General features: G+C 34.2%; 1 protein-coding gene across 2 annotated transcripts in view; it reads right to left on the reverse strand.

The window, feature by feature from the left end:
• Positions 1 to 24,194, reverse strand: part of LOC149423751 (N-acetylgalactosaminyltransferase 6-like) — a 35,233-nt gene extending 11,039 nt beyond the window's left edge. Inside the window, exons 1-10 of one of the 2 annotated variants that reach the window (XM_089631789.1) lie at positions 23,457 to 24,194; positions 22,824 to 22,896; positions 22,126 to 22,437; positions 20,770 to 20,958; positions 19,308 to 19,485; positions 14,017 to 14,245; positions 12,129 to 12,350; positions 11,333 to 11,493; positions 10,819 to 10,930; positions 10,662 to 10,706 (exon numbers count right to left, since the gene is read on the reverse strand). In XM_089631789.1, the coding sequence (XP_089487915.1) occupies positions 10,662 to 10,706; positions 10,819 to 10,930; positions 11,333 to 11,493; positions 12,129 to 12,350; positions 14,017 to 14,245; positions 19,308 to 19,485; positions 20,770 to 20,958; positions 22,126 to 22,437; positions 22,824 to 22,896; positions 23,457 to 23,618 (1,683 nt within the window). In that variant the 5' untranslated portion in view covers positions 23,619 to 24,194. Of the gene's footprint in view, positions 1 to 3,542; positions 10,707 to 10,818; positions 10,931 to 11,332; positions 11,494 to 12,128; positions 12,351 to 14,016; positions 14,246 to 19,307; positions 19,486 to 20,769; positions 20,959 to 22,125; positions 22,438 to 22,823; positions 22,897 to 23,456 lie in introns of those variants that run through there. The other variant, XM_089631788.1, reaches the window with a different exon arrangement.

Here is a 24,194-nt window from a genome sequence, read left to right on the forward strand (position 1 = left end):
TTAACGTATCATTTTTTTATTTAAAGTGGTTTTCTTCGTTTAGCTCTGGTGTATCCGTCAATTACCGGATACCAAGAACTATTAAGCTTAGCTCCATCGTCTCTATTAATGTTTACGGGATTTTTATGAATTTCAATGGCCTCCGTAATCAGCCGTGCTCTATAAGTTTTCGGTCTCCCCAGGATTTCAGGAACAAATCCAAAGTAATGCCCGGTGTCAATCAAATGCTCGGCAATTGCCGATTTGTCAGGGTGGCCGAGTTTACAAGCTCTGAAGTGTTCCGAAATTCTTTTGGAGATAGTCCGCTCTGTCTGGCCTACATAGACCTTGTCACATCCGGAACAGCTGAGTTTATACACTCCATCTGTTTCCAGAGGAAACTTAGTCTTTGCAGACCTCAGTAAGTCCTGTATCTTTGTTGTTGTTCCGAAGACAGTCTTGATATTTTCCTTTCTCAAAAGCTTGGCAATTTTGTCTGTCACATTGTGCACATAAGGCAGGAAGGCACAGCCTTTCGACTCTTGCTCAACTCTGTCTTCGTTTGGTGCAGATTTGGCTCTTATGATTTGCCTTGTCTGACTTGCTGGGTAGCCGTTACGCTCCAGTGCATCGGTCAGCTTCGTAAGTTCCGCTCCGATTTTATGTTCTTCGCATATTCTGGTCGCTCGGGTCACCAATGTATGGATAAGTCCTCTCTTCTGCGCTGGGTGGTGGTGCGAATCAGCGTGTAAGTACCGATTCGTATGGGTTGGTTTCCTATATACAGTATGCCCTAGGCTACCATCGTGTTTCCGCATCACCTCCACATCTAGAAAGGGCAGGATTTTATCTTCGTTTTCCAGTTCCATTGTGAATTTAATTTTGCTGTGGAGAGAATTAAGATGGTCCAGGAATTCGTTTAGTTTCTCCGTTCCATGAGGCCAAATGGCGAAGACATCGTCGACGTAGCGCCACCATACTTTAGGGACAGCCGAAGCTGTGTCGAGTGCCACTTCTTCAAACTTCTCCATAAAAAAGTTGGCTAGTACTGGCGATAACGGACTGCCCATCGCAACTCCCTCCAATTGCTCAAATAGTTCACCCTGAAATGCAAAGTATCCCGTTTTGAGGCAGTGTTCAAAAAGTTTGCAAATGTCTTCCTCATATATCTCCCTGAGCATTGTCATGGAGTCTTCTAGAGGCACATTTGTGAAAAGTGACACGACGTCAAAGCTGACCAGAATATCTCCTTCCTCAGTCTTGACTTTCTTGAGCTTACTTATCAGATCTGTTGAATCCTTAATCCACGATTCAGTTTTACCAGTTTGCATCTGCAGTAATCTTGAGAGGTATTGGGAAAGTTTGTATGTAGGAGCGCCAATAGCGCTGACAATCGGTCTCATTGGGATTTCCTTTTTATGTATTTTTGGGAGACCATACAGGGCAGGAGTTCTAGAGGCTTTTACAAAAAGCTTAGACCAATCCTCTTTCCTGATGCTAGAAGCTTTCACTAGTTCCCTTGTCTTTATGTCAATCTTGTTGGTGGGGTTGTTTTTAATCTTCTTATAGGTGCCTGAATCGCACAAGAGGTCTTCCATCTTCTTTGTGTAGTCTGCCGTATTAATCACGACAGTGGCATTTCCTTTATCGGCTGGCAGAACCAAGATTTCCTCATTGGCGCGTAATTCTTTTAGGGCCATAAACTCTCCTTTCGTGATATTGGGGCGGGGTATTTCAGCCCTTTTCAAAATATGGCAAGTCTCTTGCCGGATGTCCTCTGCTTGCACCTCTGACATTTTGTGTACTTTCATCATTGTATGTAGTGCAGTCTCTACACCACATACGATGGATTCCACAGGTATCTTTTTGGGGGCCACTGCAAAATTCATCCCCTTTGCCAGTACAGAAGTTGCGTCTGGGCTCAACGCAAGGGTCGAAATGTTGATGACAACTTTATTTTGATCGAGTTGTTTTCGATCACCTTTTTTGTCTCGGTTGAGCCTTTCAAACTTTTGTTTCTGTCTCGCATCTGTTGACTGCTTAGATCTTACTGCTTGTTGGTAAGTCATGTTGTCAACTTTTCTCCAGTCTTCTTCGGTAAGGGTTGCACTTAGGTGCAGATGTAGAGCGAAAAGGTCCCGAGATACTCCATCCAGCTCGCCTCGCACATTGTGGATCCTCTCCCTTAATAGTGCAGCCTCCGCTCTTTGGAATACTCTATCTGCTTTCCGGGATGTGATGTGTCTTTTTATTTGGATGTGTACTGGTACAATCGATTCTTCTTTACACCTCTTGAGAAAAGCAAGGCTGCCCAAAAAATGGTTTCTTTTCTTTCTCAGATTCTCCAATCGTCGTACCAGTGTGTGAACTTCCTCCCCATAGAGGTTCGTCAAATATGATTTAAGATTTTCACGGCCAAAAGTATTTTTGTTATTTGTTTTTGGGGTATTATGCCGTGTTGCGCTAACTCCTTCTTTAGCCAACGTTTCGGACAGCATTGCAGTGTCCATCATCAGGGCAGATGTCTTATTTGAGGTTGTGTTAAAATGTGAGCTTAAGTATGAGGTTATAGAGCAAAAACTTATAGAGCACGGCTGATTACGGAGGCCATTGAAATTCATAAAAATCCCGTAAACATTAATAGAGACGATGGAGCTAAGCTTAATAGTTCTTGGTATCCGGTAATTGACGGATACACCAGAGCTAAACGAAGAAAACCACTTTAAATAAAAAAATGATACGTTAATGTTAGCTCAGAGGGTTGGAGCTGGCAACACGGTATCACAACCTCATACTTAAGCTCACATTTTAACACAACCTCAAATAAGACATCTGCCCTGATGATGGACACTGCAATGCTGTCCGAAACGTTGGCTAAAGAAGGAGTTAGCGCAACACGGCATAATACCCCAAAAACAAATAACAAAAATACTTTTGGCCGTGAAAATCTTAAATCATATTAGGTTAGGTTAGGTTAAAAAAAAAAAATTTTCATCGTTTCTAATGACTTTATATCACTTTTTAAATGTGTGTTGAATTGTCACTGTGTTGAGTTATCATGGAACCTATATGAATATATGTTTTTTAAGTCGTAATATTTTTCACTCTACTTCCCTATTCGCATTCATAGATATGTACATAATCAATCAGTCGTTAGGTTACGGTCAAACGGATTTCGCATTTAGTGAGCCAATGGCGCTATTTAGTGGGCCTAAAAATTCAACTTTAAATGATCTGTTACAAAGTAATTTATTTATTTAACATGAATACCGCACAAGAGTCCCAACTGCTCCTAACTCTTTGTAGCCAGTGTGACTGGCATACCTAATTGGAGTATATTGTGGCGCTGAAGGGAGAGGGTAAGGGAGGGAGATGGGGAAGAGAAAAGCTGGGAGGTTACTAGCTATTCAGATCTGGTCACCAAACATGGTTAAAGTCAATTCAAATAAAGTTTCGATTCTGAATAGTGGTCAATATGAGAGTATCTAGGACTCTCATAAATAAAACAATAAATTGTTTTTAAAAACATTTTTTTAATCACAATAATATGTATTATCAATTTTAACACATTGATATTAACAAGCGATGGAAAACAATAAGATTCTTGTAGATATAATAATATTTAGTCTTATATTCATAAGATATGTAGGTACCAATTGATTAAAATTTCAATAAAGTGAATACCTGATTTAAATAAAGCATTAAGTGCCAAAAAATTAATAAGCAGAAATGGTGTATGTGCCTTCGCCAATAACCTTAATAGTAAATAACTGAGTACCACAAAATTATTTGTATATTTGCAATTATTTTAGGGAATTTCAAATAATTTATGCCATATTTATTAATTTTATCTTTAATCACACATGGTGCTTTTTTAAATATTTTCAGGAGGCGCTTAGTACTTTTGTGTAAAATGAGAAAATTTTAATCCAAATTAGCTATATCTTTAATACGACAGTTTATTTATAGAATATTTTTATACTAACAATTGAGTGTTTTTGTTCAGTTAAATGCCTATTATCCCAGTTTAACATGTTTTACACTTAATGCTTTATTTTATTTAAGTATTCAATTATTTCATAAATGTGATATATTTCAATAATTTTCTAATAAAAAAATATTATTATATTATAGCAGTCATGTGGTGGAAAATACTTCATGATCGTCGTGGAAAACTTTAAAAGAATACTGTTCTTTTGTAATGTACAAAATACTGGAAAATACAAATTAAATTAAATAATGCTTTAAATGCAATCAAATTGCATTGCTAGGAAAACTTTAAAAGCACTCCTTATACATAGTAATCTTCTCAACACAAAACAAAACATTTATTACTCAATTAAATTCATTTAAACATAATAATATTCAACATACCATAAAATGAGCCATGAGAAAAAAAATCATAATATACTATTCTTATTGTTCAGTACCATTTTAAGAACAAATAATTTGTAAATAGATCATTAAAAATTTAAGTAAATAAAAATTATATTGAACATACAGTGAAAACCACTTATAGGGTTACCACATAAGAAGTTTTCATGCATATAAAGTTTTTTTTCAGTCCTTTGTAGACTGTAATTTAAAAAATGGCATAATTTATTCCCCTTGTGTATTAGGTTTTCTCACAAAAGAAGTTAGTCCATTAGAAACCTTGTAACTTTTTTTCACTGTAATACCTTTAAGAGGTAGTGTTTAATAATGGAAACTATTTTAAATATGGCAGTAAAGTCTCAATCAACCCTTTTTTTAATTAATGTAGTAATGTGAACAGTAGCAGACCTCGCGTATAAAAAAGTATTTTTCTATTATTTAATAAATCAAAACCAACATTTCCTCTGAAATTATGAGGTTTGCAAGTAGGTACTGTTTAGCCTACCTACTTAATTACAAACCATATAATATTTTATTATTTCAAATAAGGAACTATGTAATTTGGCCAAAGTAACCTCAATGACAATTCTTTTTCAAACTTTGTTCAAGCAGGCAGGTACCAGAATATTGAAGAAAAACGAATTAACAATACGATTTCACATTTGAAAAACAATTTACTTTTCTTTATTAAAACGGCTACAATCTAGAACTGGAAACAGAACGTACAAACAAGTTTACAGATATGAAATGCAAAACGATCGAGTCAAAACAAGACTTTACAAGTATATTATGAAAATTCATGTGGTTGAATGATAGGTAAAACGGACACATGTCTATCTTCTGTCTTTATTGCATTTGAGCAGGGTTGAGCGAAATGGCAGTTAATGTTTTAGTTTAATTAGAACAACGAAAGCAGTCGTTATGAGTTATAGACTGGTTCGATAAAGATAATAAAAAATATTTCCTTCATTATTTTAAAATTTGTTTCTTTTCCCTTACATTATAAAATTTATTGATAATGTTGAAATAATATATACTATCTGTAATTATATTAATTTTAACATAGATAACATATAGAGACAAGACATTTATTATTCAACATAAAAAAATAATAGTGTACCATTAATAATATTTGACTAATTTATATAGCGCCGTTTCAAATCATCTCAAGGGGGAAACAGTTGTTCTATCACCAAATGAACCCATCCACAGTAATATATATTACCCAAAAAAAAATTCATGCTTAAAAAATTTGTTTTTGAGCCTCTTGAAGACTGAAATTTAAAAAAAAAACACAATTTATTGTATATATTATAATGTTTTCCTATATAAGATGATTTTTCAGGTTCATTAGAAAGCATTAGTTTCACTGTAGGTGCATAATAAAGATGTAATGCCATTTTTATAGCTTCTTCGATAACTTGGCTTGACCAGAAAATTTAACGATTTGATGAAAAGAGGCATACTTAGCTTTTGTACATATTATTATAAATCAATTTCTTATATAAAAAATCAAGATAAGGAAGAAACGGAATTAATACAATATTACAGTAATAGCAGCATAAAAGAGGTAGATTTTAATGCTTCAAAACACACACAAATTAGAAGGAGAAAAAATGCGAAATAATAAAACTCTAGTAAAACCCACTTAAGAAGTTTTCATGCTTAAGAATTTTTTTCAGTTCCATGAAGACTGAAATGCAAAAATGACTCAAATAATTCCACATAAAAAGTTTTTTCCGGTCCCTTGCCTTAAGATGAAATCTGGGTATCATTTCGACGAGCTTTTTGGTACCAAGGTTCGAGAATGATTTGAATAAACTACGACATCAGTGATACATTACTACCGAAGAGGGAACTTCGAAATAACCAGACCGTGCGCAGAAAAGTAAGGATCACTAAAGTAAGGCAAAGGTTTGCAGTTTCTGCGCAGAATCTGGATGTTTATTTTTAAACAAGTCGCCTGGCATAGCGACACTAAAATTGAGTGAGGCGGATAAATTATAACACATAAATTTAAGTGTCTAACTAAATAGTGTAACAAAATATCAAATTTTGTAAACAAGGCCAATCTTTTGTTTACTCGATTTGGGATTTGCAGTTATTTTTTATAAGCAGCCAGCAATTTGCACGCCATTGTAAAAAAGACTAGTAATTTGTAAGCCGATTTTATTTTCAAGGATTGAATGGTGATATTACAATGCGAGTTTCTTGTATACAGTCAGATTCATTTATTAACAAATCGCAGAAAGGGGGACGGTCACGTCGCATCCCGCGCTTCGCGCAACGTGGTTGGTTCCTCTTTCCCTGATTGGCTAGTTTATTGATTTAAATGTCTATGGTTTCACTGTAATAAGAGCATGATTTTGTGTTTAATACATGTTTCCTCAATGAAGAGTTTGGATTGTTAAAATATGCAGTATAATCATTTATAAAAGAGTTACTAATATTATTTAACAATACATAACATTTACACAATCAGCAAGCACCTTACATTTTACAGATTAGTTAAGATAGCTTCTATTAGCTGTAGATAACAAAATTAATCATGATAAATCGCCCTTAGCCCATATAGTGACTTATTTATACATTAATAAGAAAATTAAAAAATCATTAATGGCCACTCTCATAATGTCTTTAAACTATAGAAAACAAAATGAAAAATCATAAATGGCCACTCTAATACCTTGGGTATTACAGAATAGGCAACCCCTGTAGCTTTTAATAGCTTTAGATAACAAACTGATAAAGCATCAATGGCCACTCTAATAAATAGCTTCTTCATTACAGAATAAATGATAAATCATCAATGGCCCCTCTAATAAATAGCTTCTTCATTACAGAATAAATGACAAATCATCAATGGCCACTCTAATAAATATCTTCTTCATTACATAATAAATGATAAATCATCAATGGCCACTCTAATAAATAGCTTCTTCATCACAGAATAAATGATAAAACATCAATGCCCACCCTAATAAATAGCTTCATTATTACAGAATAGGCCACTTTTCTACCATCTAATAGCTTTAGATAACCAAATGATAATACATCAATGGCCACCCTATAACTTTGTTATTGCAGTATTGCCCACCTTTAATTCCTAATAGCTTTAGATAACAAAATAATTCTAAAACATCAACGGCCACTCTAATAACTTTTATTATTATTATATGTATAGCCACTCTGATAACAAATTGGTAAATCATCAAAGGCCACTCCCATAACCTATTTTCTGTAGCCACCCTTCCCATCCTCACTGGCTGTAGCCATCCTCACTTCCAGCCGATGCTTTAGATAAATTGATAATTCATCACCCTATATATTATACGATTTTTTTACAGTATTGCTGGCATTAAAGTGGCAAGAAAAATTATATAGAGCACTCCGATAAAGGAAGATGACATTCATAAATAATTATAATGACAAATTTACGGATGATTCAATCTTATTCACACAATAAATCTAAATTTTATAATGCCCAAAGCCCTTCAAAAACAAGTTCATAGTACGACTTTCAAAGAAAATTTAACATAGTTAACCCTTAGGAGCCGGAGCCCTGCAATTACAGTGTTGAAGAATTGTTCCCACATATATTTAAGAATTATGTCACGAAGCACTGCAATTGCAGTTTCAACCTTATACATTAATTTTGCCTTTGGATGTTACTTCTACAGGGTTTGTTAAACACAAAAATCAAAATGTCACTTTATCAAGTATGCTATTGTCTTCATATTGGCCTTAACAAAAATGTATTTTTATTTATTGAATATTCTTGCCGGCTCCTATGGGTTAAACACTAGTTTGGAAACATAAGACACTAAGCACTAATTTTAAAACAAAATTGCACACCATGTAAATAATATGCTCCCTAATATATCTGCAAAATAATATTATGTAAGTGAAAATGTTCACAATTACACTACGAGAAGTTGCCGAAATTTTAGGCATTCCAAAACTAAACTTACGTGCACACAAAAAGCTTATTTTACAAAGGACAAAAACTTTATAATGACCTAACAAAAGCCGTATAGGAAGCCACAAATCTTGGTACTTTTCGTAGGGTATGTGCTGATTCTTGAACTGTATCTTATTTTCATTGTATTTTATATATTTTAAAAAAAATTCATATTTCTAAATAAATATTAAAAACCAAAAACAAATGTAAGATATTGATACTCGCATATCTAAAAAAAATGCAACATCACATTCTTTGTGTTAATAATTATCAATCAATTTAATTGCAATTCGACAAGTTATAGGTTTCGCAATCAGAGTTGAGTCAAACACAGTACCTACTTAGATGAATTGCTTTCATGCAACATATCACTCTAGAAAATTCTAGGGAAAATTAACAAAGTTAATAAAAAATCAACCCGTAAAAAAACAAGTAAAAACACTTTTTACTATGATATTTTAAAATGTCAAAACTTTAAAAAAGAAAAATTGGTTTGACTGAGAATTGTACCTTCCTTCCCAGGGTCTGGAGTCAATCGCGCTAATAACCTCGCCAAATGCCGATCGGGTAGAACCGACATTCATTTTGTATATTTACTGCTGTCATTGAATTTTAGAGAAATGTGTATTTGTCCGCATGTGTGTACCTGGTTGCCACCAAATGCCACCTGGTTGATAGAATGCATTGTCATTGATAACGAGTCTATCTGCTGAGTTTCAGCTCGATTGGATACCTGGAAGTGGGTTAATTTCCGTTTCCAAGATTTGCATTCATTCATTCCCGAAATCAAAAGTGAAATTGAAATAGAACACACACTAAAATTTTTCAAATACATATCCGTAAAATCTTTTAGTATTTTCTAATCCCATCATCATATTATATACTTGTGTTTTTTTTTTATAAAGAGTACAATAGTCCCAACTGCTCCCAGCTGTTTGGAGACAGTGAGACTATGGTATCTTCAATTGGGGTATGTTGTGAGGCTGAAGGTATTGGGAAGGGGAGGAAGACAAGGAAGAGGAAGGTGGGGAAGTACCAGGCTATTCAGATCTGGTCATCAAGGACGGCTAAAGCCATTTCAAGCAACATTTCGATTATGAATGTTGGTTTAACCACAACTATATTATATTATTATAAATAAATAAATTGTGAAATCAATCAAATAAAATGTACATGTGCACACCGGGAGGATCGTAACAATTAAAGGCCGTCATGTTTTCCCTTTCTTGCTAGTAACAATAAGTAAACGTAAGCAAGACAAAAGGCTGTGGGAACTGTATACATATGCACCAATACACACAATGATATATACGTGTTGTTCACCTCAACTTTGATTTCGAGTCCTATAACTAAATCAAACTTCATATTTCCCTATAGCGCTTTGACAACTACTTGAGTCACAGCGACAGTTGGGTGACTATTTCAAAACCCAAAAAAAGTCTCACCAATGTCACGTCAACACGTGTGCGCAGTAAAATCGCATATGGATTGCGAAATAGTCGGCAATTGTCGCCGCAATACAAGACGCTCGTGTGAGCCTGGCCTTAATAGCAAAATTCCCATGCGACATGGACATTTAAATTAAAAACATATCTTGAAAAGAAATAAATATTAATGTAGCTTACCTTATTATCAAAAATTGCACTTGTCATTTCGTATTCATAATTAATCTACCTTCAGCCTAAAGCCAACATAAAACATGGTTCACACTTCATAATTATCTACCCTCTAATTCTCAACCTTCTTACCAACAAAGATTAGGAATGATTTTTATGCAAACCAATTACCCACTGCCTGGAGTCAGTAGGTCTATGGCACACAACAGGGAATATTTGGAAAGAAAGGAGAAGACAAAGAGGAGGGTTGGGAAGAATCTACCCATACAGATCTAGTTACTAAATATATTTTAAAGCAACTTTAGATTGTAAATGGTAGTATCTCTTCAGGGCATACTGAGAGTATCATTTACTTTGGAATGAAATACACTTAGCTGGGTTTTGAACAAGCGGCCTGTGATTATATTAATTTAGCCTTTGTTAAGTTTTTCGACCTTTAAATCATATAGCTTATTATTTTAGGTTACATTCAGTTAAGTTATATTGTTCGAGTAATTTTTTAAGTGTTTTTGTAATATTACTCACTGCAGAAGGTTAAAATTAATAAAACCTTATTATAATTATCTAGTACCACTTCAGTTATTTTTTCCTATGTGTTTAAATTGGTTTTATTCAATCTCTTTGTCAAAGTCCTTTAACCTATCCAAATCCACGTGTCCAATTTTCCATTTTTGAGCTTTTTTACTTATGTCACATTTTGTCACATAGATATCTTTCGTGGAGACATTTACCTCCAGGCATCTTGGGTTTCCGCCGTGAACCAACCACATTTCATCCTGAAAGTAACAAATAAATATATGTATTATTTGTCATGGGTAAAAAATGAATAATAAATAGGTTTAAGAATTGTTATAAAATCAGGATAGCATAAAATCATGTAATACTCACAGGTTTATATCTCCAGAACTGATTCCCGCCCTGACTGTGGCAGCCGAATAGGGAAACTTCTGCCTTGTCATGGGAATCGTACACATCCCAGCACATTGAGCGACCTTTTGGCCTGAAATTCATGAAAAACTTACATTATTCATATGCAGGTACAATTTTTTTTACGTGTTTTATTATTTTACTATGTTTTACCGATTTACTAACCAAAAAACACATTTATTACATCTTTTCCAAATAACAAGCACATCTATTTTCAATCAACTCATTTTTCCCACCAAAACTCTATTTTCTCTGCAATATTTCAACTGTCAAAGCGATTTACTATACTTTGTAAATGGAACATATTATTCAAATATAAGACACTCCATTCTAAAAACATCTTATCTTATTGGATTGAAAATCTACTACTAAAGTACCTACCCTAATTTTGTTGTAATGATACAGATGTTTAACCGAAAACCGGGATAATTTATAGGCAAAATAAAAATCATTAATGCATCAAAAAGAGAATTACCTGATGTCCTTGGTCCAGGAAAGTCGGAAGATTTGTTCAGCACTGGAAGATTTACTTTCAGTATTTGTCTTATCAGATACACAGCGGCTGACTCCAAACCTTTTGCTGGCACCGTATTTCTTCGTGTCGACACACAGAGACGGGTCCGCTACACTCTGAATCTGAAAATTAAACAGAAAAAGTTATACCACAAAAACCAGGTCAGATTTTTCCGAGTCTATTTATCGATATTTTGATACTCTAAGGAACAGTTTTTACGACTCGTTCTTGTGCTCACTAAACAGCTTGTCTGAGGAATGATTTATCAGCTTTTGTGTTTCCTCCCTCATATAACTACCTCCTTCCCACCTTTAAAAGGCCCTCCACAAAATTTCCCCAAGCCATCCCCAGAAACCTAGACCATCCGTCTAACGTACACATATGTATAGGTACATATTTTTATAATAATATAAAAATTAAATATAATAATAAATGCCCAGATTACCGGCATTACATTACTATTTGAAGCATAAGAGCAAGAGTGCTATAATAATAATAATATTTGGATGATTTTTATAAAGCCGTTTTTGTGCAAAATCACCTCAAGGGCGCTAATTTTATCAGTCATTCTCGTTATTAACACAGGTACATAAAATGCTTATAAAATAAAACAAACACTACATGAAATGCAGAGTGCATTAAAGATTTATAGGAAAATTAATTTAATCTGAAATTACACCTTCAACCTTTGCGATAAGCAGTGTTTAAATAGTAAAAAATAAAACATTTTCATTTCAAATAACATTTAGTTTCTTACTTCTCCTGAGGCGAAATCTTTTGGCTCAACGGGTGGGTATTTCTTGGTAAGGTCAAAGGCAATCTCTTTCATGAACCAGCTGAATGGTTTGCAATTCAGGTTCTCTCGTAGGGCCTTCTGCTGAGTTAGATCGCCCGGGTCTATCTTCCTGTAATGCGGCCGGCGATCGTACAAGTATTCTTTGTAGTCATCCATCCACACTTCGGCCACACGGCGATAGTTCTGAAAGAATATAATAAATACAACACTCACATTACATTAATGAATAAGCAAAGTTATTCAAAGAAGCCGACTCAGAAGCAGACTGAGGAAGAGGTGAATAGACGGCATGGAAGAGGATGAGGAACTTCCATCACTGTAAGCGGAAAATATTGCAGAGCATTGAACCCACAACGCCTAGGCGAGAACCCCACCAATCGGAACACCCGGCTACTAAACCGGCCTTATGTAACACTAATAATATTAGTATATTTCGTAGTACATATTATGTACTATGAAAAGTTTATTTACATAATATCTTGGGAGGGGTTTTAAGCATTGATTTGTACATTCAAGGGAAATACATGTTTTTTACAAACTGTAGACTTAAGTCGATTGGTGAAATCAAAAAGGGTAAATAAAATCAAGCAACTTAAGTACATTCATATGTGCTAAGAGCCTTACTAATAAATGTGTTTTAAATTTTACCCAACTGATAAACAACCATTAATGTATGGTAAATAATTGTATATTTAAGTTCTGTTATTATCCGAGTACTGAGAAACAACTGGCCCATAGTAAAATAATAACAAAACTTGAATAGAACCTTCACAGAATTTGAATATTTACGTGGAAATTTGAACAATTCATCAAATTTCAACAGTCATTTTCGGGTTCTGTGAAAGTCCTATTCAAATTCTGTTAGTATGACATTATAGGCTACTTGCTTGACAGAACTGAAATAATAACATAACATGAAAAAATCTTTCACAAAACTTGAAAATTAACTTTAAAATTTGAAGAATTGTTCAAATTCTCTGAAATAATCCGTCCTTAGAATTTCATTGCAAATGCAATAAAAATGTAGGTATTCATTATGTCAGCAGGTGTCCTTAGTGTTAACAAATCTTACCCAGTAACATTTATTATAAAAATAAATTACTTAACACAATGTTTATGGATGGTTTTTTATCAATCCACTCCGTAAAGGGGGTAATGTCTTCAGATCCGAGGGCGAAATTACATTTCAGTGATAAATATTTTGTACAAAATTCGTAATATTTTTTTAATAGAAATAATTTGTAACAGCGGAATGGAGGCAGAAATGAAAATGGAGCCTTGAACCAAAGAATATTGCTACTGAAGAAATGTTAAGATAAAAATTAAATGTTGCAGCTATGTTATACGACCAAAAGTGTATATTTTATGACCACAGTCTGTCACCCGGAAAAAACTCGCAGGTTACCTAGTAAACGTCTCACGAGATCTGGCGACTAATTTTTACTTCACAGAATAACAAGACGAATTGACGTTTCCCGCCGTCTGGCAATAACGCTTTAAAGCGTCTCCCGCTTTCTACCAACAGTAGGCAAAAGACGCGTTTAAGTGTCTCCCGCAAACAATATGTTAAAATAAATCTGATCTATTAGCATGCTAACATGGTAAACTTGCGACGGTGGGAGAAGCACAGCCATGTGTAAGTGTCCCTTTCTTAATCTTGTTCATCACACTTACATATTGCCTTGCATTACTTTCAGATCTCCACATTCCCTGTTCAAGGATTTACCACATAAAGGCCCAAGTTTATATATTTCGGAATCATATTGTTATAAAGTAATTGTTTCGTGGTGGAACCAATGTATTGATATATGAAGTCACATGAACCGACAAATCAATAAACATGACTAACCTTTCCCACAAAGTCCCCCCTGCCCGGGTTAGGGAACGGTGAGTACTTCCTGTAGATGTGACCCACCCTGGAGCAGGGAGCGTCCAGCATCCGGCCGTAGCACTGCCAGATCTTGAAGCTGAGTTCGTACTGCTCCCCGCCCCAGATCTGCAGGCCATCATCGTACCCTCCCAACTCCCAGAAGAAGCGAGCCGTTATGGCAAACAGCCCACCCGCCATGATGGGACTCCTGCAATTACATAGGCAAATAAATTAAATATGTTATTTTATACTGCGAAGATTTTCCTTCAACTAAGAGCATTGTTATATCGCATCACTAACTGCCCACATCAATGAAGCATCTGTACCAATAAAAATAGAGCCACAAAAAAAAAAGCTGAAACTGTGGATTACGAACGACCTTATTCTCTGTATACGTAAAAGAGACAGACTTCATAAACAAGTCCTCATTAACCCGGACCCTCAATTCTTACGTTTCTATAAAAAGTATCGTAATATTTGCAACAACCTGATAATAATAACCAAAGAAAATTATAATAAAAAAAAAATTGTAGATTCGGTAAATGACAGTAAAGTAATTTGGAACATAGTAAATGACATCTCAGAAAATAAAAAAAAACCTCACTCAATATTGAATCACTGGATATTAATGGGAACTCTTAGAAACCTGTTATTAAATAAACCTGTTATTGTAAATAGTAACTCAAAAAACTAAAACCTATCATGGCTTACTATCAGAATATCAGAGGCTGCCGCACAAAACTTAATGAGCTAAGATCATCGATTCCAATCCATCCCTTTCATATATATTTCCTGACTGAAACTTGGTTGGATCCGTCCTTTAACACAGAAGAACTAGGCTTCACTTCACACAACACCTACCGCTTAGATAGAAGTACCGCCACCAGCACCAAATCAAGAGGAGGAGGTGTATTAATATCAGTCACCAAATCTATAACTTCATCCAGGCTAAAATGCAAATACAAAAATATAGAACAAATTTTCCTACTACTCAAGACGAACCTAGGAAAAATCATTCTTGGATGTGTTTATATTCCTCCCGGATCAATTACACAAATTTACGTAAACCACATTGAAGATGTAGAGGCCCTCAAGCTCAAATATCCGGAAGCTAGAATGCTGCTAATCGGCGACTACAATACTCCCAATATAGACTGGATTACCCATAGCGATAACTCAACCACTCATTTTAATACATCTGCTAATGCTCGTGAAATTATAAATATGTCAAATTTCCTAGGTCTTAAACAAATTAATAACGTATACAACTCTAATCTCCATTTACTAGATCTTGCATTTAGTAGCGATCCTTCAGTAAAATTATGTAAATCCATAGACCCCCTTCTTCCCGAAGATTCCCACCATCCTCCCTTAAACATCACCATTACTAACAACTTCCTAAACATTTACTCTAATAGTGTTCCTAAATATTCATACAATTTTGCAAGGGCAGATTATCCACTCATAACAAAATACTTAGAAAGTACAGACTGGTCCTTTTTAGACAAAAACACAAATGTTAACCAAAATCTTGAATCTTTTTACTCCATCATCAACACGGCTATTGAAAAATATGTTCCCTTAATTCAATTCAAACCATCAAAGTTCCCCAAATGGTTTAATAATGACTTAAAACACTTAATAATTAACAAAAAAATCTGGCACAAAAATTTCAAAGAGAGCAACTCTATCTCAGACTACAAAATATTTCATAAATATAGAACTGACTGTAAAAAGCTCTCCAAAAAATTATATCAAACATACATACTCAACACAGAAAAGTCTATTCCTTCAAATACCAAAAACTTTTTTACACATGTAAACTCACTAAGAAAAAACAAACCTAGCCTACCAACATACATGTATTTCGAAGGGAAAAGTAGTAGTGATACTAATGACATCGTTAATTTGTTTGCCGACTTCTTCAAAAATGTTTACGATAATGATATCCCAAATGTTCAACTTCCACCCTTTCATCCAAAGGAATCGGTCCACATTCCCGCTTTACATATAAATGTTTCTGATGTTATACGCAAAATAAAAACACTCGACTTAAAGAAAAAAGCGGGTCCTGACAAAATTAGTCCTGCCTTTCTAATTAACTGTGCATCAATAATAGCCAATCCACTATGTCATATATTTAACCAATCATTAAATTCTGGCTGCTTCCCCGACCTATGGAAAAATTGCTATCTAACACCTGTATTTAAAAAAGGCGATATTCATGATGTCACTAATTACCGACCCATCTGCATGCTCTCAACTATCCCCAAACTGTTTGAAAAACTTATCCTCGATAAAATCTACATACATATTAACAACATCATTGTAACTAATCAACATGGATTTATGCCAGGCAGATCCACACTAACAAATCTCTTCTTATATGAAAATTTTATAGCATGTTCACTCGAAAACAAAACCCAAGTCGACTCAATATATACAGACTTTGTAAAAGCGTTTGACAAAGTTAACAATAAAATTCTTCTCAATAAACTTAGTCAAATCGGAATTGAGGGTAAACTATTGGAATGGATAAAAAGCTACTTAACAAATAGAAATCTACAAGTAAAAAATAATTCTAACCTTTCACACAAATTCATAGCTACTAGCGGTGTACCCCAAGGGTCACATTTAGGCCCAATACTGTTTCTCCTTTTCATAAACGATATTGTTACTGTATTTGATAAAAATGTTGAAGTGCTACTTTTTGCCGATGACCTTAAACTATTTAAAAATTATAAAAACAATAAATGACTCTATTCAAATTCAATTAAATTTAAATAAACTTCAAGATTGGTGCAAAACTAACAAACTTTATCTCAATATTAGTAAATGCCACATTATAAGATTTTTTAGAACAACACAACCCCTTAACTATCAATACAAAATTAACAATGTTTCTCTCGCCTCTGTAAGTGAAATTAACGATCTCGGCATTATTTTCGATTCAAAATTTAACTTTCTTTCACATGTAGAAACAGTCACCAACAAAGGATTAAAAATGCTCGGCTTCATTCTCCGAAATGGCAGAGACTTTAAAAATATTTCAACACTAAAAATCTTATATTCCTCACTTGTTCGAAGTCAAATCGAATATAATTCTCCTATTTGGTGTCCTTACTTTAAAATCCACTCCGACTCTATTGAAAAAATTCAGCATAAATTCCTAAGATACATTAACTATAAACTCGGTCTACCTATAGAATCAATAAATTACAATCACTTGATGAAAGAATTAAACTTACTTAAACTCTCAGATAGAAGACTTATTTCCGATTTGACTTTTATTTTTAAAATTGTCAATGGTATTATAGACAGCCCTGATATATTAAGCCTAATTACCTTCCATATACCCACTAGAACCACTCGATCCAAAATTCTTTTTAATTTCAATAACAATATCAGGACTGAGTCATTTAGAAACTCGCTTATACCTAGATTTCATGCAGTTGGCAATGCTTTCTCAGAAGTAGTAGATGTGTTCAACTGCACGGAATATAGTTATAAGAAGGCTATAATAACATACCTCTGTCGTAATTATCAATGTTATTAGGCATAATACCATTCTATTCATAAGTTATCACAGAACCTAAACTATGCACTTACATCAGATATCAGACAGAAGAGTGTTATCTAATAATTCTATATACTTAATCAAAACTATAATTTTTCCCAAAATTGTTTTGAGATGTCTTACTGACAGCCCTGTTTCAATAGAGCTAACTCTTAGTTCTCAGCAAATTCAACCAAATCCAATATTGAAGGTAACAATAACCTCAATACTAAACTACTGTACTGATTGAAAATAAAAATGCTATTGTACCTATGTATACCAGATGTTATTCTTGTTTAATTTTCAACATAATTTCTCAGTAATTATTCTGTTTAACATAATACTGTTTCGCTCCTGTGAACCACTGTAAACATAAATCATGTATATTGTAAAAGCCTTTTACGGCGTTTAAATAAATAAAAAAATAAATAAATATCCTTAATCAATACAACACTTGAATCAGAAATTTCCCACCATTGAGTTGCTTGATTACGTGCATTTATGACAAAACCAACTATTTTGCAAACTAGATTTTTACAAAATAATAACAAAATAACCAGGTTACCATGTCTAGTTTTCTACAAGTTAGCAAAATAAAATTGTTTATTTATTTCTAGGCCATGTTCGATGTAATTGTTATTACGAAAATAAGTCATTAGTACACCTGCTGTTAAAAATAATGCATAATTGGTGCTTTTTTATATAAAAATATCATACACCAAATAATATTCAAAAGTTGTATTTTATTGATTTAGCAAAAAATATTACACTTTTCGAATAAGCACACAATGAAAATACATACATGATTTGCCGATTTTCCATCTGTCGTAATAATTATACAAAAAGTGTTGTAAATTCCTAATGATTGACTTATTTACGCAGGTGTCATGCAAAAAAATATTAAATAATGCTCCAATAATTAATCAGGTGTTAAAATTATGTCAATACAGAGGTACAGGTAAAACATGTGGAGATACATCAATGCTACTTTTTGATTTTAGGCCTTGTTGATTTGAAAACATCAACCATGTTGGGTTCTTATAGTTTAGAAAGGAATTTTCGGGCAGCTTTTTTTGCGCTGGCGCTTCGCTGTCTACGGGCGAAAATAAAGGTTCTGAGCAAATTTTTTTAATTTGTTTTAAATCGCTATATCTAAGAAACAAATTAAAATATTTTAATCAAAATTTCTACGTAGTAACTCAGCATACCCAAGCTATAAAATTACTAAACAAAAATCGATTATTATTTGAAATGCAACTCAATTAATCTTGTAATGTGTTTATTACGGTCCGCCTATCGGTATTTGCCCATACCTGCTTTCTTTAAATACGCCCAACATCTCTCTCTCGCTTGCACATAGTTGAGTGGGTGCGGAACAGAGATAGAGATTCGAATCGGGTTTCACGGTCATAAAAACCCTCATTCCAGGAATTGAATTACTACAATAACAATTCATATACTATCCTTTGCGATTTGATAATTATGTACACATGGTTGGGACCTTTACAAAGAGATATGATATTCATATATAGTCTTTTTTGCGATTGAAATGAGGCCGGCGCAAAAGGTAGAACTACCCTTCCCGCCGTTAAGCATCAATCGAACAAAGCTAGCAAACTACTAAACTACTAAAAATCACTCCCTTTCTGCGCATGGCAACAGACATTCAGCACACCGGTCTAGCTATATTAATAAATAAAATATTTGTAGTTACTTGAAAGGTTCCGTGGGGTGTTTGAGGTCTTGGGGCAGTAGGGGGAGACGCTTGTAGAAGAGTTCCCAGTCGAAGGCTCCTCGGGCCCCCTCATCCTGGGCCCTGTACTCAAATGTGTCGTACGCCACCACATCGATAAACGGACACACACAAGTCTTGTAGTCTTCCGCAATGGGCTCTAAAATGCACCACAACAATAATAATATGTAATTATCAAAATGAAAGAATATTAAAAACATATTCTAGATTCTGTGAGTCCACTTTGAATGCCAGATGACAAGACACCAAAAATTATGACCAAGTGGAATTAACCGACAGGCAGACCGAGGTAGAGGTCTATCTAGGACCAGTCTATTTAGACTGGGTGGAAGAGGGTTAGAGCAAGACAAGGACCGAGGACTGAAGGCAAATGGGGACGAACCGGAGTCAGAGGAAAGCATTTGTGAAGGAGGCCAAATTTTTTTATATTTTTACAGTTAACGCTTGCAGACCATGAGTATATTTCAAAATACATAGAATTAGGAATTTTTTCCGCACTATGTAGAGCAAACAAAAATTGATGGTTTTCGTTTTCCAATTGCTGGTATAACTGGCTTTTGATGCTAATTGAATTTTAGCTACTCTTTCGGGCGGTAGCCATTTTTGTATTTTGAAAGGTGATTTTTGTGTTTAATCTCAACTGAATTTTTTTCTTGTTTTTTTGTGATCTAAGTTTTAAAGATATTTTTTCAGATTTTTCATTTTACATGAAACACGCCCTGAGAGACCTAATTTTCTTTTAAATAAAAGTAGCTATAACTTCTGAACTAAAAGCATCAAATATGTTCTACCACTGCCAGTATTAATTCAGGTCTGAAAGGGTTAAAAGAATATGTCAAGGCTGCATAGCTCACTGTGGAAATAATGTTGCAAGCTGAGACTACAAAATCCAGACAGAAGCTGTGCAAATTTCATGACGCCGGGGCTCATAGTTCAAAATGTTTAAGTGGGTCACTGAAACACATTTTCTGCTCGACAATTAAAATGAATTTAATATTTCTATTTTGCTGCGTTCCAAATAGCATAAAATAATATTAAGCTTGTATAAAATTTGATAACACACAGCAAATTTATCCCAAAAACAGATACTAGGTGCCTCATTCAGTTCATTATTATTATTATAACCACAGATTGGAAAATAATTACACCAAAAATTCATGTCAAAGCATAATGGGAAACAGGAAATCATACTCAAGGACAATCATTATTAAAACCGTGCTGCATTTTATAATTAGATTTATGAAAAATATTGGCTAGTTAACCTACTTAAGCTGAGATTTTCTTTTTGAACTGAACTCACAACGCCTGGGTGGGAGTCAGACGCGATGCCAACTCAGCCACCGATCAATCAATTTATTCAAAATTTCAACTGATTAGTTGGTCAACTAAAGTTAAAGTTTATGCAACTAATTAGCAAGTTTACCTAATAGCGGAGGAAGCCAGTTCACATTGGCCTCGCAATGGGAATCCAAGAACAGAAGAACTTCGCCCACGGCCAACTTAGCCCCGGCCAAACGGGCCAGAATTAATCCTTGCCTCTCGGGCAGATGAATAACCTGAACCTTAGGCAAATATTCTCGCACATAGTCGTCCAACTTTTCTTTCAAGAAGTCTGAAAACAAAAAGAAAGCCATTTTTCACATAATAAATTAAAACAAATTTAAGACAACTTATTATTTTTGTACTACAATTGCAACAATCCAACCCACAACCCCTGGGCTCAGACCATGCATAGAACATTACCTTACACTGCCAATACACCTTAAATTATTTTACTTGATTTTACACCCAGCTGTGCTAAAAAAAATTAATTTAATTATATAAATTTCATCCAAGGATAAATTAATGTTTTTTAACTGCTTACTGAGCACTTTTCACTTCACACTCAGAGAACAGGTTGTTTCACAGAATTTGAACAATTAATCAAATTTCAAAGTTAAATTTAAAGTTCTATTTAATTTCTGTAATTATTTCATTTAGAGTAAGTTATTTCAATGAACTGAAATAATAACGGAACTTGAATAGAACATTTCTCAGAACTTTAAAATTAACATTGAAATTTGATGAATTGTTCAAATTCTGTGAAACAACCTGTCCTTTGTTTCAGTGGCAGTTCTTCACAGGGGGACAATGGGGACAATCCCCACCAGATATTCCATAAATTTACTGAAAGAAAAAAATAGTTGATACTTTGTCTTCACCAAAATGAATGAATTCTTAAAAACACAAAAGTAATTAACATTTGCAGAAACATGATAAAAAAAAATTTAAGTTCCTACAGGCTAAACATCGAACATATGACCTCTCTTATATTTCTTAGTAGCACAATAACGCGGACAAAGAACGCTGGCACGAGACTCGATAGCTACAGATTCTAGAAGTGACAGGCCATGCACACAAGGTTTGCGATGTCACCAAACTTTTTTCATCTAATTCGTATTTTGTATTCGCATTTAATATGTTTCTTGTGGATTTTGTTAATCTGCGCATGCATACTTGAATGTGGAAAAATAGAACTGGGGGACATACTATAAAATTTCCTTGCTACCGTTTGCTAATTTCAGGCGAAAAATCGCGTGTTCAAATTAAGTTTGATGATAATCTTAGATATTGTGTTATTTTTATTAATCTTTCTTCGGGTGGTGAAATATCCTCGAGCCATCACTGCTTGGTTTGTTTAAACACACATGATATTATGTAGTTTGCAAGGCGTAGTTCAGAAGATGATACAATAATATTTATTATTTAACCCTTATTATAAATAAAATTAGTTATGTACCTTTAGTGCTGCAATCATCTACCAATATAATTTCTTTTAGCAACTGCGGAGGCGATCTGTCCAGGACGCTGTAAACAGTACGCAAAAGGGTGGTCCAGTGCTCGTTGAAGAACGGCACTATGACGCTGACCTCCGGCAAGTACGAATTATACTTTTTATTCTTGCAGCCGGGATTCCGGATATCCGGAATGCTTCGGTGCAGTGAAATCTTATCACTGGCCAAAGCGTTGAAGCCATTCTCTTTGTAAAGTGCTTCGGACGCATCTTTTTCTTCAGAAGGTAGCACGAATGGCTTTCCTTGCTCACCGGGACCTGAAAATATCACGTTTCAATTTAATTTAGAACATATAAGCTGGAAAAAGCAACTCCAGATACTGCACAAAGAGAGGCTGGACATGCAACAGCTAAAGTAGAACCGAAAAGGGACGTTTCAAAGTTCCTTGTCGAAGAGATGAGTCCTCGACCCGAATAAGATAAGGGTACACAAACTAAATAAATAATTCACAGGAAAAAATATTTAACTATTAATGAATCAAATTAAATAGTGAGAATTAATTTTTTACATGGAAAAGACATAAATATAATATTATATTATCGTAGCAAAATGGTAAGTTTTTTGTAGATTTAATTAATATTCTCACTGCAAATGGCGCATCATGATGTCACTAAAAATATAATAAAAGAAAATAGTGGTTAACCTTTACGCCGAAGGTCCTTTTTAATTTTTGCATAATCGTGCCAATCAATGAGTTCTCCCACTTTGTATTCCGGCTAAAATAATGAAAAACAAATTAAGGATGAATTGAGAATAAAAATGTATCGAAACAATAATTAATCATGTTCTGCGCCTGATTATAGGACAGTGATAAGATTAGATTAGAATAAATGTTTGGGATGTTCCTCGTACGATCTCGAGTCTTTTAATTCAATGTGCTCAATCTATTAGAAATAATGTAAATGTAAAACTTCCCAACTGTTTTAGAAAATGGTGAAACTTGAATACCAATGATGTTTGACTTAATTTACCGAGGTTACCCAAAAAGAATTAAATAGGAAAAGTAATTTGGCCGGAAAGTAGCTGAGTTGGCATCGGGCCGAGTGTTCAATTCCTTGGCTGGCTAAGTCCTCCGCCACAACACAAGAAATATTTGCTGCCTACTATGTTGGTAGTAGGAATTTTTCAAATATTGTCAGGTTATTTTTTGTCTTTCTTTTATTTGTTTTTTAATTATGGAATAGCCATCGATAGTGAGAACCTATTAAATATTATTTGATTAGTTTGAAGGCTTTTATAAATTACTAATTAGAATTTATAATATAAGGACACTTACAGGAGGTTGTGGTTCCTTGAATGCTTGGGATTCAGGACTATGGTGAACTACATTTCTTGTCAAAGGACGTACCAATTTAAATGTAAAAACTGTAATAGAAATGACAAATATTGCCAATAACATGAATTTTACCAAACTAGAAACCCGTCTCTTCATTTTCATTGTTCAACTGAAATCGAAACCTTAAATAATTATCGCATTATACGAGTTTATTTAAATGGATACCACGGCTTTTAATCTATTTACACAGCGCGGTTTTCACAGTAATCGTGGCACCGAATGTGACAACTACATTACACATTATTTGCAAACGCCACTTCTTTCAAACTGCAGGTTTATCTTTTCCGACAGATAAGGAAATTCATTTGGTATCGTAATAAACATCTAGTACATCTTTTAGGAACCGGTTTTTATTTTGGGTGTAGCGGTAGTATTTTATAACGTTAATTGTTCTAACTAACAACTGCTGTGAAAAATTGAAGCAAGCGATAGTTTTAAACAATAATTACATCTTGAAATAGGTATTGTACACAAAACGAATCAGATGAATAAACAAAAAATAATAATGGAATTGTTCAATGTCAAAACATATATATGGCAACAACCATAGATATACCACTCACAACAACTGTCAGTGGCGGCGAGTGGTATATCTATGCAGTGGCGTCAAAACTAAGTGCTGTGCATAAATAAACCACTAACGTGCTGTGAGTGTATATCTGTATCAGTGATATTGCA

The sequence above is a fragment of the Hesperophylax consimilis genome, chromosome 5 (genome assembly GCF_061612785.1).
Source record: "Hesperophylax consimilis isolate HC1 chromosome 5, BYU_Hcon_1.0, whole genome shotgun sequence".
NCBI lineage: Eukaryota > Metazoa > Arthropoda > Insecta > Trichoptera > Limnephilidae > Hesperophylax > Hesperophylax consimilis.